At 40.4% G+C, this 18,082-nt stretch overlaps 1 protein-coding gene across 1 annotated transcript; it reads right to left on the bottom strand.

The window, feature by feature from the left end:
* Positions 1-2,610: 2,610 nt before the first annotated feature.
* On the bottom strand, positions 2,611-8,869 carry LOC111236698. Its single transcript, XM_022765526.1, has 11 exons — positions 8,795-8,869; positions 8,119-8,201; positions 7,848-8,026; positions 6,542-6,613; positions 6,183-6,263; positions 5,249-5,576; positions 4,590-4,768; positions 4,357-4,428; positions 4,109-4,186; positions 3,285-3,470; positions 2,611-3,164 (listed from the first exon to the last, which is right to left on the bottom strand). Exons 2-11 carry the CDS (start codon positions 8,186-8,188, stop codon positions 3,030-3,032), a joined length of 1,380 nt encoding a protein of 459 aa, XP_022621247.1. The 5' UTR covers positions 8,189-8,201; positions 8,795-8,869; the 3' UTR covers positions 2,611-3,029.
* Between the last annotated feature and the right edge of the window lie 9,213 nt (positions 8,870-18,082).

Below are 18,082 nucleotides of genomic sequence, written 5' to 3'. Positions count from 1 at the left end.
CCCAGCGTGATTTACCTGAGGTGCTGTCTTGGTGTGAGCCGGACTGGCAGTTCCAGGAAAGGCCACACAGTGGCGGTGTATGCCAAGGATCAGACCATGGTGCTGGTGGTGGAGGACCAACATGAACAAGAAGATTGGTATCTGGCCATTAAGAAACTGATGGAGGAGGAGCAGAAGGATGAAGAGCACGGAGAGAGGCTTGATGAAGAAGATGATGATGGGTATTGCACTCTGCCGCTTGCTGCTTTCTTCAAAGAGGTTAGACCAGATTTTATTTTTTGTCACATACAGTTGATATAAATCTAAGAAAAGTGAATTGTAGTTTATTTAAAGTATGTTTCTTAAAATACCAGACACATTTTACCACTAAAACTCCCAATAATAAAAAAAAAGGTACTTGGCATTTTAACTATATCCAAAATCAGAGAAAACATTTTCAAAATATTTTCAGTGTCAGCTGACTCTGTAGTTTGAGTGTCTCTTGATGCTGAGCTCATTTGCTCATCCATATACAGTATTTTACCTCAACCTACACTTTCAGGCAGTGTTTCCAAATGTAATTTCTCTCTCGCAACAGAATGCTCGACATAAAATAATTACAATTTTCAATTTAAAAAAGACCTTTTCAAGTGCCAGCTCTTGATTAGAAATAAAAATATCCCTGCGCGACCTTTGCTCCTGCACCCTTCACCTTCGTCTAAGGTCTGGCCCGTTTCAGTGAAGCCCAGAGGTCTGGGCCGTTCCAAATCCCTCACAGGAGAGACGCGGCTTTGCCTCACAGCTACCTCACTCATCTTGGTCAAAGTGGGCACATGCAGTGATTTGCCATCGGTTACGATACCCTTGCTGAGTGTTCGGCGCTTTGGCCACTTGGATGGCTCGTTCTTCTTGGAGCTTGGCAGGTCAGCACCTGACGGTCCTGGAGAGATCTGGATGGAAGCAAGAGACCAAGGTAATTAAGAATAAAGGCTGTGTTGATTGTAGTACTGCCTTAACATTGGACTGCTCCTCATAATGTCTGTTTTGTACAGGAAACCAAGGAATTGCTCAGCAAATTCATGAGGTGGTTCGGGAGACGGTACAGGCACTCAGAGCTCTTCCTGACTTCAGCCGGTCACCAACCTCCAACCACAAGCAGCCTCAAGCACTTCTGATCTCAAAACGCAGCAGACCCAAGCACAGAGACAAGTTAATTAATGTGAGACCACGTAGCTCTCCCCTGGCACCCAATACTGACGTCCACACTAGTCCAAAGTGTTACCTAGAGCCCCGCAAACCAGATGAAACAGAGCCTGAATCTACTCTGAGCCTCACCTCACATCTTAGCCCTTTCCGATCCCAGCAGAGCTCCATGCCTGAGACTGGCAGCTACATGGAAATGAAGATGGAGCACTGCAGGGGTGCATCCTGCAGGATGGAGGGCCTGGAGCTGGGAGAGGAGGAGGAGGAGGAGAAGGCGCTAGGGTACATGATGATGTCCCCACAGGTCAGCGACAGTTCGCCTGCATTGCCTATGGATGACTATGTGACCATGACAAGCCCATGCAAACACCAATGGCCTCCCTTCTCTTCACCTTCACCTTCACCTTCTTCTTCCCTTCAGACATCATTCAGCAGGTAAATTTAAGTTGGAGAAGAAATTGCTGTCAGGTGGTGGCTAGAAAAAAAATCTCCAAATTTAGAAAGAAGACATTTTTGAGACATTTTTTTTGGCTCCACATTTGGACAAAAAACTTGTAAAATACAACTTTTCTGTCCTTTACAGCTCCACCTCTGACAGCTACTCTCCTGTGCACCCATCACATCATCAAACCAATGAGCACAGCTCCATCCGACCACTGGATGATGCAGAGCTGGAGCAGAAGTCAGTCCAGGACAGACGACACCTGGCACAGAGGGTGGCCACTTCTTCTCCTGTGGGGAGCGTTAATGTGTCTGACCTGATGCCTCCATTTTTCACGAGTGGAGCAGGCTATACTAAGCCAGTTCAGGTTAGTCCAAACTCTGGTACAGGCCGGTCTACTCGACTCCTAGCTGTACCAGACCAGTCTGCTGCTAGAAGATACCGGCTGTCATCCTGTCTGCTCTCTTGCCTGCAAGCCAAGGACGGATCCTGAGTGCTTGTTGTAATTCACTATTTTGCTTATGTCTTATGTTGCTTATTATCCGAACAGGAGCATCTTATTCTGGTGTTGTGGTTACACAATGTCATGCAAATCCAAAGTCTCAACTGGTCGAGCTGATGTGTCCACCATCTGCTACATGTGTTGTTCAGAGAGTCCTTGAGCAGCAAGTGCAGATTCTCACAGAAAGTAGAACATGTCAGGCTGATAAAGGAATAATTAAATATTCCAGTGTTGCTGCCACACTTGCGAGTGTGTTTTTGAGATGTGCATGTGTGTGGGGTCCTGGAGCTTTAAAGTCTTTAAACTGGACGCTATATGTTTGAGAAAAATAATGTTTTTGTAGACAATTTATTTGTCTGTGTTTGATTTTTCATTTAGTCTCTTTTCTGTTTCTTTTTGTTTCTTTCAGTGGTTTTGAAGAACCTGTTAAATCAAACCTGAAGATGTTGCACTGTCATATGAGCAAATTAAAAGAATTATCACATGAATGCACATTTTCTTTAGTCTTCACTGACAGCATCCTCACGTCCTCCTCATACAGCGGAGTCAATTACAAACCATTCACCTTATACATGCAACATTTATATGTATTACCTTTTTCTTATATAGTTTTCTTGAAAGTTTACAATAGGTCACATATGTGTGGAGCTTCATATTAATGTTTAAACTGTGAAACTAAAAAGTAAAAACTATAAACTGTAAACTCTAGATTAAAACTAAAAGAAAAGATACTAAACTTCTCGTAATTCTTCGTAAGTGTTTTGTCACAGTAATATACAGTGATAAAAAAGTAAAAAAAAGAAGTAAAGAAAGAGCTGGCGGACGTGTCCAACCTCTTCTCTTTAAAAGGCTCTAATGTCATGGTTTAGGCGTGGGATCACCCTCAATCTGTGTTAGTAAGCTTTAGATGTTGGGTGTGGTGCAGCTTTCATTGTCCTCTGTGGTTTTCTCCTTGAAAGGTGACATCTCAAAGCCTGAGGCCTCTGACATCTTGTACAGGCTCTTTTCCCATGGCCTCTCGCTCTTCAACACCATGCACTGTTGGATAGCAGTTTAAAAAGTTTAGCATGTGTTTTCATTCATCAGAACAATTTTTTTATTAATATCAGCATAGTGAGAAAATTGTTAATTACTCCCTTTCAGAGTCACAGAACTCACCATCTCCACCAGGGTCAGCAGGCTTGACAGGCACGCCACGCATAACATGATGACCATGAACACCGTCTTCTCTGTTGCCTGGGAGGTGTAACATTCGACTCTGCTGAAACACGGTTTGGCGGATATGACAGAGGTGGTAGACAGGGAGAAACCGAAAATCAAAGCCTGACCCACTGTAAATCCCACCTGGAGACAGAGAGGCAGAACATTAACAAACAGTTATTGTGACACATTTGTTATATACTGTATACAGGTTCAGGTTCACATTCAAAAGTTATCAACATTATGAGTTCAAGCCCTGTTTTTAAAGTCACTATGTGTAGGAGTGATGAGTACTTACTTTGCCTGAGTACATTGGCTCTTACTGAAGTGAGTATTATTTTTAAAAAACTGGTCATATCGTATCTTAATTTCTTTTAAATGGATAAATGATTTAGATTCTAGTGAATGTTACTCAAAACAGGAGTAAGTAGTGCGTTCGTGGGCACTGTTTTCATCCATGGATTAATACAAATTTGGTGCACTAGAGAGAATTCAAGTGTATGTGGGATCAACTTAAAATAAACCTTTTTTCATTTTCGACAATAGAGCTCTGTGGTACAGAGAAATAAGATATACTGTATAAGCGTTTGGATACAGTATAGACAATTATTGACTGACTGTATGTAAATGTAAGTGTACAGATTTTACATGTGAAGTATCTTGTTACTTCATAAAACATGCAGAATGTAGGATAAATGTATCATGTGATCTCGTTAAAATCACATCAACTAGTTAAAAATGCAGATTAATTACAGCATTTTCCACTCCTGCCTCTCACTCACCTCCACCAGAACAACTGCTGTCAAGAGGCCCAAATACGCCCCCAGTACTTGACCTTTAACCCAAGTTTCTGGGCTTCTCTGGAAGGAAAGCAGTGAGAGAAGAAAAAAACGAGTAAAACTACCATAAGGTGCAATAACAGACAGACAAAAAAGAGAGTAAACAGCAGATCCAGCAACAGAAAAGGTCCATATGGTCAACTTTTATTTTATTTTAGGCTATTAGTGTAGCAAAGTCTTATGTTATCCACCGTTTCTTTCATGATGATGATGTAGATCAAGTAGCAGAAGAAAATCAGACCAGGAGCCAAAACGAGAAGCACCTGTAGATAAAGTGAATATTAATGAATAAAATTTGAATCAAGCTTTTGTATAGTGTATGACTTGACACCTAGAAATATGTTTTAGTACTAAAAGAGAACAAAGCTCTACACTATTGTTTCTATTCGGAAATATTTGATTATAATCTTTGAAAACTTAATACCTGCAGTGTCCAGTAATTTCGCAAAGAGAAGGGGAAGATTTCATTGAACCCAGCTTGTTTGCAGCCTGGATGGATAGTGTTACAAACAAAGTCTCCTAAATCTCCGTGCCAGACTGGCTGCACCGCTGCCCCGATAATAACAAGCCGGATCAGCTGCAACACTGGGAGGATGGTTTTACCTGAGAGACAAAAACAGAGTCAGATTACATATACCACTACATATTATGTTTAGCCTGATAATTATTAAATCATTTTGATTTTGATGTTTTATTGCACACTACTATCAGGACTATTCCCCCTGTCTCTCATTACACTACTACTATATGAGCGTATGACAAACAAACCCTTTGAGTCTTAAATGCTGAGTGTTGAAGTGAGGGGTGATGTAAAGTGATTGTACTTTAACTTCATGCATGCTACCCCTTTATTTACATAATTGTACTACATATCTAATATATTGCACATTCTGGATATATTGTAAACCTGCTGCATTTCTCATTGCAGATTCTTTGCAGTGAATTTGATCATTTTCAGTTTTTCAGTTTTTATTTGTTTTATTTGCTTAATTATCTTAATTATAATTACTATCATCTTTTTATGTATCTTTATTAACTCATTGATTGTATTAAATTGTCTCGCTTGTTATTTCCTTTCAGTACCCAAGAGACCAGCATGGGAATGCCACAGGGCCAGCAGCTGACTTAGGAAACTCCAACTCTCCTCGACCCCTGACCACGACTGTAGAGCCTTTGCACCATCCGGCTGTCCGTGCCTCGCCTTGGCTCTCAGCAGTACACAAACCAGCTCCACCACACTCAGCAGGAGGGAGATGCAGGATGCTGTCAACATTATAACCAGGAAAATTGTCTTCTCCCATGCATGGGGAATGGTACAGTCTGTTCCGGAAAGACACGGAGATGCTCGACACATATAGTGAGTATCTACCCAGAAACCATAGAGCAATGACTGTGCCACGATAAATCCAACCTGCAATGAAAACATAATTCATTAAAGTTTAGCATCTTGTTCTTGGATGTGAAGAGACATGATGACTAAATCAATTTTTGAATGTTAAAGGCAGATGTTTTTTCTCATCTGCAAATAAAACTAGTGTTTACAGTTTACCCTAAATTACAGTTTACATCAGTTTACATTAGATTAGAACATTGTTTTGATTTAGTAAATATGACAATGTCACTTTACCATCATATTTAATTTGTTATTTTGAAAATGTTATACTTCTACTTTCTGAGCTGATTATCTCATTTGAACAATCTTTGTAGAACAGTCTATACTATTCTACAAAGGCAGAAAGCAGCAACTACAATAAACCTGAAGCTGAGAAAAATAAAGTTTAGAGTCAATTATTATTCTCTTTATTAAAAAAAACAAAAAGATGAATTAGCTAAATGTTACACTCAAAAGTACAGTCCTTTTTGTACACAGCGTTCTTATCTAGGCAACATAAATGATCTTGAGAGGAATTAAGGTTTGAATCAAAGTAGAATATCTGGAAAAGCATTTAAATCCAAAAATCAAACCTTCTGATATTCTGTAATGTTAACTTTTTTTGTAAGTGTGTGTAAGTCTCACCTCTACCAGTATGACAAAAGCCATACAGGCCAGGTACACCCCCAGAGCGTGCCCTTTGACCTCCTCATTTCTTGTCCTCACCTTAAAAGGAATAGAACTGTTTAATGTTGTTTTTTTATGCATGTAATCGCGCAACATTTGACTGTATGTGCATAAAAATGTCCAAACCCCACAAAGCAAAGCACAAAAACTACTGCACAACACTTGAAAACAGTGAAAACAAATGGAAATAGTTCAAGTGTTTAATGCTAACCTTTAAATTGAAGGCAAGTGCCTGTCAAAAATATACATTATCTCAGCTTCATCTGTAAGTTTTATAAATTACTATCCTTCCATTTGACATAAGTTGTTCTCCTCACCTGGATTTCCTGGTTAGTGAGGTGGATCAGGTAGCAGAGGAAAACAAGACCAGGAGCCAAAACCAGAAGCAGCTGAGGAGAAATTTGTGTTGATGTTATTTTAATTCCTTAGCACAGTGTGTTTAGTATGTACAGTACAAAGGGTGAGGGAAGAGAGGATGATTTTTGTTCACATAAATCTAATTTAGATGTCAGTCTCATGAGACAATTTTTTGAAATGACAAGAAAGACAAAATTATTTACAAAAAGAAAAAAAGCACCACAGTGACCATTTTCAAAGTTCAAATTTGTCTCTTTGGATCAGTTTTAAAAGCAAATATTACACTTGCCTGTTGAATATCAAAGAGCTTAAGTAAAGATTGAAATCCTCTGACTAAATTAGACCTGGTCCAGTAGTTCAACCTGTTAAGTAACATTATGGAGGTTTGAAAGTTTTTGGTTCAGTCCTCAGTCAGTCAGTGGCTTTTAAAAAGTCAGACACACTGCTGAAGATTGAAACAACCCAGGAACCATTTGATTGCTCGGCTGCAATTAAGTTTAAATGTCACAGATTCAATCTTTGGTCTTTCAACAGATTTTTTAAATCGAGATGATCGAAAAAAGGGTGGTTAATCTGACCCTGTGTTGGAAAGTTACCCTGATGTGTATGGGTTAAATGGTGAATGATTAACAAATTGTAATAGCTTGTAATAATTTATAGAGCCTTGATATAGCTTAATTGTGAGTGTCTACTTTCAGGAGCTGATAGATGGGAGGGAATCAAACCAGCCACATCTTATCCTCAGATGCTGACTACCACACCACTGGGGCCCCTTCACACTCAGAGAACTTCTCTGTGCACTCTTCAACCTCTCCTCTAGGGGATGGCTTTCGGGTGAGTCAGCAGAGGATTTTCACCAGTGGGTTTTCTATCCTCACCAGACTCTGACTTTAAATGTTAGTGATTGACTCAGGATCGACCCCTCACCTTCCAAAAAGCTAATTAACAGCCAAACATTAAAAACTTAATTACACAGGGCTTAATTACCACAGGGTTCAAACTTTAACCAAACATTTCAGTCACCAACAGAGTCTCCAACTTTCAAAATCACATTTAAATTAGGGTTGAACTTGAAACCTTAAAACAGTGAGCTACAGTTTTCATCACCATGTCAGATTTTATAATCTTTCAAAAAAGGGTAACTTTGACTCTGTAAGATTGAAAAAATAACAGATATTTTATATCTCTTAATATATATATCTGTTAATATGAAATACATAATTTAGGAGCACAAAAAGTTGTTAAATTGTTGTTGAATATTTCCACCTGTATTGTCCACAGACGTGCAGGAGAAAGAGGCATGGCCTCATTGAAACAGGCAACATCACAGCCTGGCTGATGGCTGTTACAGATAAACTCCCTCTCATCGTCCAGCCAGGCTGTCTGAGCCGCTGCTCCCAGTGTCACCAGCCTGATGAGCAGCAACACAGGCAGCATTGCTTTACCTGAGAGAAAGGGATGTCCATTATGATTCATACTAATCCATAAACACTGAATCTCCCAATGTTAAAAGTCAAAGAAATGTGGTGAAAGTTACCAACAAAAGTTGCCTGTGACTGCCATTTGAAGAGCAGGCTGCTCAGGAAACCCAGCTTCTGGCTCTTCATGGCCTCTGTTGTACTGTCAAGGAAGGGACATCATACATGTCTCCATCTCTCAGTTTCTCAAGAGACGAACACTGGGATATTTTGTGACAACATAAGGCTATGCAGAAAACAGTGTGTATCTTTGCTTGTGCAATAATTTGTTGCAATAGCATGAGTCCAGTCTACATGTGTGGGAACAGCACATTAACTCCTCCTATTTCCTGTGTCAGCTAATCAGTCTTTTTCACTCATAACAGTCAGTCAGTCACGGAGCAACATATACAACAAAAACACCTTGTAGGAATCAAACCAGGGACATTATGCTTACAGGGTTTGTACCTTAGACCACTGCACTATGTAAGATGTTCCTCAAAGACATAACATAACAATCTGGTCTATTTTAAATCTAATCTTTATTGTCCTGTTGTGCAGATAGTTTTACAAACCCATCAGACTCAGATCTTCTATACAAGTAAAAACAGAAATACAACAGTGTAAAAATCCTTCTTTAAAAGTTTATATCACATCAAGCTACTGGCAGACAAACAATAGAATTACCTCTACGCTTTTTCTACCTCTGTATGAATATACAGTTAAGATACAGGAGAAAAAAAGGTTACAACTTACCCACCCTCAGTCTGGAAAATTGTTGTTAAAGTGAGAGCCCCAGCCCATTTGTTTAAAACTTCACTTCCTTCCTAGATACACCCTCCCTCTGAAGGCCGCATGCCAAACATGTTGGAAGAGATTCTCTGGAAATTGAAGTTGGGGTTATGCAAGAGATTTCCATCCACTCCATGTATGGTTCTCTCACAGGGAGGAAGTGCAATGCTTCACTGTTATCTGTTGTTCCCCTTGAATTTGACCCATGCAGGTAAAATAAAAAAAATAATACAGCCAAAAGCAATAAAATAACTATTGTCTCTAAAAATATAACTTATGACAAAATATCAGATTACAATTCTAATTGAAATATACAAGACTTTGACTTTGACTCAAACAGGGACAGGAGAAAAGTCAGACCAGTCATTAAATTTTATTCAAAACTTTTCTATATTCTGATTCATTTTGAGAGGAGAAGTCTCTCTAAAAGCTTTCTAATATCTTTTTTCTATTTTCACAAGATGGAAATCATGTGGTTTCATTGTTATTGTGAGGCGTTTTTGTGCTCAGACTCTAACAGTTTGATAATCTATTGCATATGTACTCTGCTCAGTGTCTTCTTTGCATGCTGACGACTTGGAACTTCAACATTAAATCAGAAACTGTCAGAGAAGGAGGGAGGCAAGAAAGAAACAAAACAGTACAAAACACACAAAACTATTGATCATTGAATCCAAAATCATACATAACCTCTTCACTTTAAATCAGATCGGAAACAGCTTAAATGTGAGGCAGTAAAACAGTGCAGAGTACCCACCCTAGCCTAGAGAGTCTGTCTGTCAGTACATGTGCATGTGTTGTTTTGATGCAGATGTCCCGGTTTCGGAGATGAGGAGATGACGTACTGTAGGTGTGTAGTGACGGGTCCACATTATTTGAAAAACATGGATCCCTTAAGTGTCTTGAAACTTAAAACACTGTAATTATATCAGGATGAGAAAAAAAATATGATGATCATTCATAGGAGTGTCACATGTAACCCTTCTATCCATCTTCATTTTTCACAGAAGGATCATGGCTCAATCAGCAGGCCTCAGCTCTGACCAGCTTCTGTCATGTCACCTTTGCTCAACTGTCTGGACCCTCTGGACCACCTGGACAACACATCACGTAGTGTAGGAAAAGGCAAATAAAACTCAAAACAAAGGTCCAGAGGGGAAGACGGCCTGTAGTGCTTTAGTAAGGAATTTTACACCACATTTGTGTTTGTGTGCACTTCAGGTCTTCTCTGGCCCCTTTTGTCTCCTCATTCAGCAGCCTGGACAGAAAACAGACTTATATAAATAACATTGACAAAACATATTAAACTGTGCTCCATCCAACTATGAACTGCAGCTTTGTATCCTTCTCCTGCTGCATAACCTTGCAAATTGGTCAGGAGAAGATTAAGAAAATATCCATGTGATTTAACAAAAAAAATGAAAAACCTCAACTCAAGGTCCAATTTACAGTTTTTTCTGGAGCTTTGAAACGTGTAAGTCTTGCTCGCATGCAAGATAATGAAGTGAAGAGCAAATGTTACTGGCAAAACCTAGGGCTCTAAAGCCTTCACACTGCTCCCAACAGCCTCTTGTGATTCACTGTGTAATAGCCATATATAATAAAAATTCAGCTGTAACTGATTTTATGTCCCAGCCCTGTGGGGCTCTAAAACCTGGCAATGACTGGATTTGAACCAGAGTCAGTTTGAAATTCCCACCTTGCCTTCCTCGCCAGTTACAAAGAATTGCATCACGCCACCAGTCCCACTCGTGTTGGGAGCATTACTCTTTGGATGTTGGACTTGAAAATCCATGGACTGGCCTGGCCTGGCCTGGAACTCATGGCTTCAAAAATCCTGTGCAGGTATCTAACCCATTGAGCTACCAAGCCAGACACAATAAGAGCATCTTTCCCAAAGCTTTTCACTCTGTCTGTGTGTTGGTCCTGAAATGCAGTAAGATCAAACAAGATTTGAACTCTCAAACGCTCAGTCTCTAGAGTAGCAGTCTAACCCCTTAAGCCACTCGGTCAGACTCAGAGGTTGTGAGTTCAATTCTATTTGTATCTTACTACTTTTATGGACCAACACACAGAGGGAAGACTGAAAAGCCCTGAGAAAGAGCTTCTCTTTACCTCTGACTGAGTGGCTTAAGGGGTTAGAGGGCTACTCTATAGACTCAGAAGTTAGGAGTTCAAATCTCATTTGATCTTACTACTTTTTGGGACCAACACACAGAGGAAAGACTAAAACAGCATGAGAAAGATGGTGTCTTTGCGTCTGGGTCAGTGGCTTAAGGGGTTAGAGGGCTACTTTATAAACTCAGAGGTTGGGAGTTCAAAGCTTGCTTGATTTTACTACTTTTTGGAACCAACGCACAGAGGACAGACTGAAAGACCATGAGAAAGATGGTATCTTTATCTCTAAGTCAGTGACTCAAGGAGTTAGAGGGTTACTCTGTAGACCCACAGGTTGTGTGTTCAACTCTTGTCTGACCTCACCACTTTTTGGACCCAACACACAGAGGAAAGACTAAAAGACCATGAGAAAGATGCTGTCTTTATCTCTAAGTCAGTGGCTTAAGGGGTTAGCGTGGTACTTTGTAGATTTCAGAGGTTAACAGTTCAAAACTCATTTGAACTTACTACTTTTTGGGACCAACACACAGAGGAAAGACTAAAACACCATGAGAAAGATGCCATCCTTGTGTCTAAGTCAGTGGCTTAAGGGGTTAGAGGGCTACTCTATAGACTCAGAGGTTAGGAGTTCAAATCTCATTTAATCTTACTACTTTTTGAGACCAACACAGAGGAAAGACTAATAGACCATGAGAAAGATACTGTCTTTGCATCTGAGTCAGTGGCTTAAGGGGTTAGAGGGCTACTCTATAGACTCAGAGGTTAGGAGTTCAAATCTCATTTAATCTTACTACTTTTTGAGACCAACACAGAGGAAAGACTAATAGTCCATGAGAAAGATACTGTTTTTGCATCTGAGTCAGTGGCTTAAGGGGTTAGAGAGTTACTCCATAGATTCTGAGGTTGAAAGTTCAAATCTTGTCTGATCTCATGACTTTTTGGGACCAACACGCAGAGGAAAAACTAAAACACCATGAGAAAGATGCTGTCTTTGCATCTAAGTCAGTGGCTTAAGGGGTTAGAGGGTTACTCTCTAGACTCTGAGGTTGAAAGTTCGAATCGTGTCTGATCTTACGACTTTTTGGGCCCAACACACAGAGGACAGACTGAAAAGCCTTGATAAAGATGCTTTCTTTACTTCTGACTGAGTGGCAGACTGAAAGACCATGAGAAAGATGGTATCATTATCTCTAAATCAGTGGCTTAAGGGGTTAGAGGGTTACTCTATAGACTCAGAGGTTAGGCGTTCAAAGCTTGTTTGATTTTACTACTTTTTGGGACCAACACACAGAGGACAGACTGAAAAGCCTTGATAAAAATGCTTTCTTTACTTCTGACTGACTGGCTAAAGGAGTTAGAGGGCTACTCAACAGACTGAGAGGTTGTAAAGCTTTTTGAAAGATGCTCTAATTTTGTCTGGCTTGGTAGCTCAATGGGTTAAACACCTGCACAGACTTTTTGAGGTCATGGGTTCAAACCCAGGTCAGTCCATGAGTTTTCAAGTCCAACATCCAAAGTGTAATGTCAAAAGCGTGCCGAAAGCAAGTCCCAATGTGAGTGGGACTCGTGGTGTGGTGGAATTGTTCATGACTCTAAGTCAGCATTTTCAAAGACTCTGGTTCGATTCCTGTTGTTGCCAGTTTTGAGAGCACCACAGGGATGGGAAAAGATGGGGGGTTGTGAGACAGAAAATCAGCAGCATCAGAGTTTTTATTATATATAGCTATTACACAGTGAATCAAAAGAGGCTGTTGGGGGCTGTGTGAAGGCTTAAAAGCTCTGGGTTTCACCAGTAACATTTGCTCTTCACTTCAGTGTCTTGCATGTGAGTAAGTGTTACACATGTTTCAAAGCTCCAGAAAAAGCTGTAAATTGGACCTTAAGTTGAGGTTTTTATTTTTTTTTGTTGAATCACATGGACATGGATATTTTCTCTATCTTTTCCTGACCAATTTGCAAGGTTTTGCATTTGCAAATTAATACCTTTGAAAGGGTTTTTTTTTTTGACATTTTTGGCTTGACATTTATAGAACATGTTGACCAAACACATGGTGGGAGAAGTGCACGCATACAAAGTCAAATGAAAATGTTTAACTTTTGTGTGCATTTGTGTTTCTTTCACAGTGTTAACCAGGGTTTGTTACAGGAGAAGGAGAGCCTCATGTCAGACTATGAGAAACTGAAGGCTGAGGACCAGGAGAAGGATACAAAGCTGCAGTTCATAGTTGGATGGAGCACAGCTTAATATGTTTTGTCAATGTTATTTATATACGTTTTCTGTCCAGGCTGCTGAATGACAAGAGAAAACGGGCCAGAGAAGACCTGAAGTTCACACAAACACGAATGAAATGTGTAAAATTCCTGACTAAAGAACTACAGGCCGTCCTTCCCTCTGGACCTTTTGTTTTGAGTTTTCTTTGCCTCTCCAATATTTCCTATCAATGATATCACCAGCTAAGATGTTTGAAAGTCAACACAGAAGCTTGAGCATGTGGGGCTAACTCAGCCTGCCAAATTAGCTACTGTGAATAATTTGGTTATTTTGAATTTGAGACTACTCACTTCTGATTTCCTTTGACATGACTTGGAAGTTAATGGAAGAGCTACACAAAGGCATTTGATGTTACTTATTTTCATAGTTGTTTGTGATATTTCATTAATTGAAGTTACCCAAATGTTTGTAGCATGTGCTCCCAGTCATGTCTCTCGTGCTGCCTCCAAACCAAGGTGAGGGTCAGACTGTCAAACAGGATGTGGGTGAATCCAATTTGATTTATAGAAGGGGGAACCGGATTGTACTAAGTGGGGTAGAGAACAGAGGGGTGTTTTGGTTGTATGTTGAAATTCAGCCAATATATATGAACTTTGAGGGCTGACACTGAGAGGAAAGACTGAAAAACTTTGAAAAGATCATGTCATTGTCTCTGGATAAGTAGCTCAAGGTGTTAGAGTCTGTCTCGAGGGATTCTAAGATTGGTGGTTAAATCACCTGGAATTATTCAAGTTTTCAAATCTAACAGGACTTACAAGTGTTGAGAAAGATGATTCTTTTCCTCCGACCGAGTGGCTTGAGGGCTTAGAGGGCTACTCTATAGACCAGAGGTTGAGAGTTCAAATCTTGTTTGAGCTTACTACTTTTCGGGGACAACACACAGAGGCACGACTGAAAAGCTTTTTGAAGATGTTTCAAATTTTGTCTGGCTTGGTAGCTCATGGGTTAGACACCTGCACAGGCTTTTGAGGTCATGGGTTCAAGCCCAGGTCAGTCTGTGAGTTTTTCAAGTCCACATCCAAAGTGTAATGTCAAAAGCGTGCCGAAAGCAACTCCAATAGGTGGGACTCGTGGTGTGGTGGAATTGTTCATGACCATAAGGGCAATTTCAAAGACTCTGGTTCGATTCCTGTTGTTGCCAGTTTTGAGAGCACCAAGGGAGTGGGAAAAGATGGGGGTTGTGAGACAGAAAATCAGCAGCATCAGAGTTTTTATTATATATGCTATTACACAGTGAATAAAGAGGCTGTTGGGGGCTGTGTGAAGGCTTAAAAGCTCTGGTTTCCCAGTAACATTTGCTCTTCACTTCAGTGTCTTGCATGTGAGTAGGTTACACATGTTTCAAAGCTCCAGAAAAAGCTGTAAATTGGACCTTAAGTTGAGGTTTTTTATTTTTTTTTGTTAATCACATGGACATGGATATTTTCTCTATCTTTTCCTGACCAATTTGCAAGGTTTTGCATTTGCAAATAATACCTTTTGAAAGGGTTTTTTTTTTTTGACATTTTTGGCTTACATTTTAAACATGTTGACCACAACATGGTGGGAGAAGTGCACGCATACAAAGTCAAGTGAAAATGTTTAACTTTTGTGTGCATTTGTGTTTCTTTCACAGTGTTAACCAGGGTTTGTTACAGGAGAAGGAAGCCTCATGTCAGACTATGAGAAACTGAAGGCTGAGGACCAGGAGAAGGATACAAAGCTGCAGTTCATAGTTGGATGGAGCACAGCTTAATATGTTTTGTCAATGTTATTTATATAGCTTTTCTGTCCAGGCTGCTAAATGAAAGAGAGAAAGGGCCAGAGAAGACCTGAAGTGCACACAACACGAATGAAATGTGGTGTAAAATTCCTGACTAAAGAAATACAGGCCGTCTTCTCCTCTGGACCTTTTTGTTTTGAGTTTTCTTTGCCTTTTCCAATATTTCCTATCAATGATATCACCAGCTAAGATGTTTGAAAGTCAACACAGAAGCTTGAGCATGTGGGGCTAACTCAGCCTGCCAATTAGCTACTGTGAATAATTTGGTTATTTTGAATTTGGAACTACTCACTTCTGATTTCCTTTGACATGACTTGGAAGTTAATGGAAGAGCTACACAAAGGCATTTGATGTTACTTATTTTCATAGTTGTTTAGTGATATTTCATTAAATTGAAGTTACCCAATTGTTTGTAGCATGTGCTCCATCCAAATGTTTGTAGCATGTGCTCCCATCCGTGCTGCCTCCAAACCAAGGTGAAGGGTCAGACTGTCAAACAGGAGTGGGTGAATCCAATTTGATTTATAGAAGGGGGAACCCGGATTGTACTAAGTGGGGTAGAGAACAGAGGGGTGTTTGGTTGTATGTTGAAATCTCAGCCAATCATATGAACTTTGAGGGCTGACACTGAGAGGAAAGACTGAAAAACTTTGAAAAGATCATGTCATTGTCTCTGGATAAGTAGCTCAAGGTGTTAGAGTCTGTCTCGAGGATTAAGATTGTGGTTAAATCACCCTGGAATTATTCAAGTTTTAAAATCTAACAGGACTTACAAGTGTTAAGAAAGATGACTCTTTTGCCTCCGACCGAGTGGCTTGAGGGCTTAGAGGGCTACTCTATAGACTCAGAGGTTGAGAGTTCAAATCTTGTTTGAGCTTACTACTTTTCGGGGGACCAACACACAGAGGCACAACTGAAAAGCTTTTTGAAGATGTTCTAACTTTGTGCTTGGTAGCTCAATGGGTCAGACACCTGCACAGGCTTTTGAGGTCAGGGTTCAAGCCCAGGTCAGTCTGTGAGTTTTCAAGTCCAACATCCAAAGTGTAATGTCAAAAGCAACTCCCAATGTGAGTGGGACTGGTGGTGTGGTGGAATTGTTCATGACCATAAGGTGGCAATTTCAAAGACTCTGGTTTGATTCCTGTCATTGCCAGTTTTGAGAGCACCACAGGGATGGGAAAAGAAATCAGCAGCATCAGAGTTTTTATTATATATGGCTATTACACAGTCAATCAAAAGAGGCTGTGGGGGCTGTGTGAAGGCTTAAAGCTCTGGGTTTCCCAGTAACATTTGCTCTTCATTCAGTGTCTTGCATGTGAGTAAGTGTTACACATGTTTCAAAGCTCCAGAAAAAGCTGTAAATTGGACCTTAAGTTGAGGTTTTTTATTTTTTTTTGTTAAATCACATGACATGGATATTTTCTCTATCTTTTCCTGACCAATTTGCAAGGTTTTGCATTTGCAAATTAATACCTTTGAAAGGGTTTTTTTTTTTTTGACATTTTTGGCTTGACATTTCTACAACATGTTGACCAAACACATGGTGGGAAGTGCACGCATACAAAGTCAAGTGAAAATGTTTAACTTTTTGTGTCATTTGTGTTTCTTTCACAGTGTTAACCAGGGTTTGTTACAGGAGAAGGAGAGCCTCATGTCAGCTATGAGAAACTGAAGGCTGAGGACCAGGAGAAGGATACAAGGCTGCAGTTCATAGTTGGATGGAGGACAGCTTAATATGTTTTGTCAATGTTATTTATATTACTTTTTCTGTCCAGGCTGCTAAATGAAGAGAGAAGATGGGCCAGAGAAGACCTGAAGTGCACACAAACACGAATGAAATGTGGTGTAAAATTCCTGACTAAAGAAATACAGGCCGTCCTTCTCTCTGGACCTTTGTTTTTTTGATTTTCTTTGCCTTTTCCAATATTTCCTATCAATGATATCACCAGCTAAGATGTTTGAAAGTCAACACAGAAGCTTGAGCATGTGGGGCTACTCAGCCTGCCAAATTGAGACTACTCACTTCTGATTTCTTACATGACTTGGAAGTTAATGGAAGAGCTACACAAGGCATTTGATGTTATTATTTTCATAGTTGTTTATGATTTATTAATTGAAGTTACCCAATTGTTGTAGAATGTGCTCCCATCCAATTGTTTGCAGCCATGTGCTGCCTCCAAGCCAAGGTGAAAGGTAAGACTGTCAAACAGGAAGTGGGTGAATCCAATTTGATTTATGGAAGGGGGAACCTGGATCGTACTAAGTGGGGTAGAGAACAGAACAAATCAAAACAACTATAGGAAAGGGGTTCTTGTCTGATCTAAATAGCTCAGGCTGTAAGAAGAAGGCAGTAAAATTTATGAAGTCTAGCATCCAGATAATGAACAATAATGAAAAGACAGACGAGAACATACCTTTAAGTGGCCAAGTAGCTCAGGGTGTTAGAGGACTGCTTGGAAACCCAAGGTGTGGGTTCAATTCTTCTTCGTGGGTTCAATTCTTTTAGTGAGTTTTTGATGTCCAACAGTGGATGCAAACAGTCAAAGGCTGTAAGAAATAGCAGGGAATTGTCTGATAAATAGCCCAGGCTGTAAGAAGACTGCCTAAAGATAAGGACTGTGGGTTCGATTCTTATAAAGGCAGTAAATTTATGAAGTCTAGCATCAGATAAATGACAATAATGACAGGGCGACGAGAATACCTTTAAGGGCCAGTAGCTCAGGGTGTTAGAGGACTGCTTGGGAAACCCCAAGGTCTGGTTCGATTTTATGAGACACGGTGAATCTGATGAAGGGCGGGGGAAGTGAGGTGGGCGGAGAAAGGGCGGGGCATGGGAGAAGGGCGGAGAAAGAGGGGGGCATGCGAAGTGGCGGGGAAAGGGGCGTGGTTATACGAAGTGGGCCGGGAAAAGGGGGTGGTTAACGCCTTGTGAGTGGAAAATGGGCGTGCGTTTTGTAAAATGGGAGGGGTTATGGCATTATTTTTGCATAATGGGCGTGGCTAATGATGTGGGCGGGCCCGAGAAGGGGTGTGGTTTATTTGTGTGGGCGTGGCTTGGGGCGTGGCTTTATGGTGTGGGCGGACGTTGTCGTGGCGGGTT

This window comes from Seriola dumerili, unplaced genomic scaffold, assembly GCF_002260705.1.
Source record: "Seriola dumerili isolate Sdu_G_001 unplaced genomic scaffold, Sdu_1.0 BDQW01000716.1, whole genome shotgun sequence".
Classification (NCBI taxonomy): domain Eukaryota; kingdom Metazoa; phylum Chordata; class Actinopteri; order Carangiformes; family Carangidae; genus Seriola; species Seriola dumerili.
This window is presented reverse-complemented; position numbering and strand designations above follow the sequence as displayed.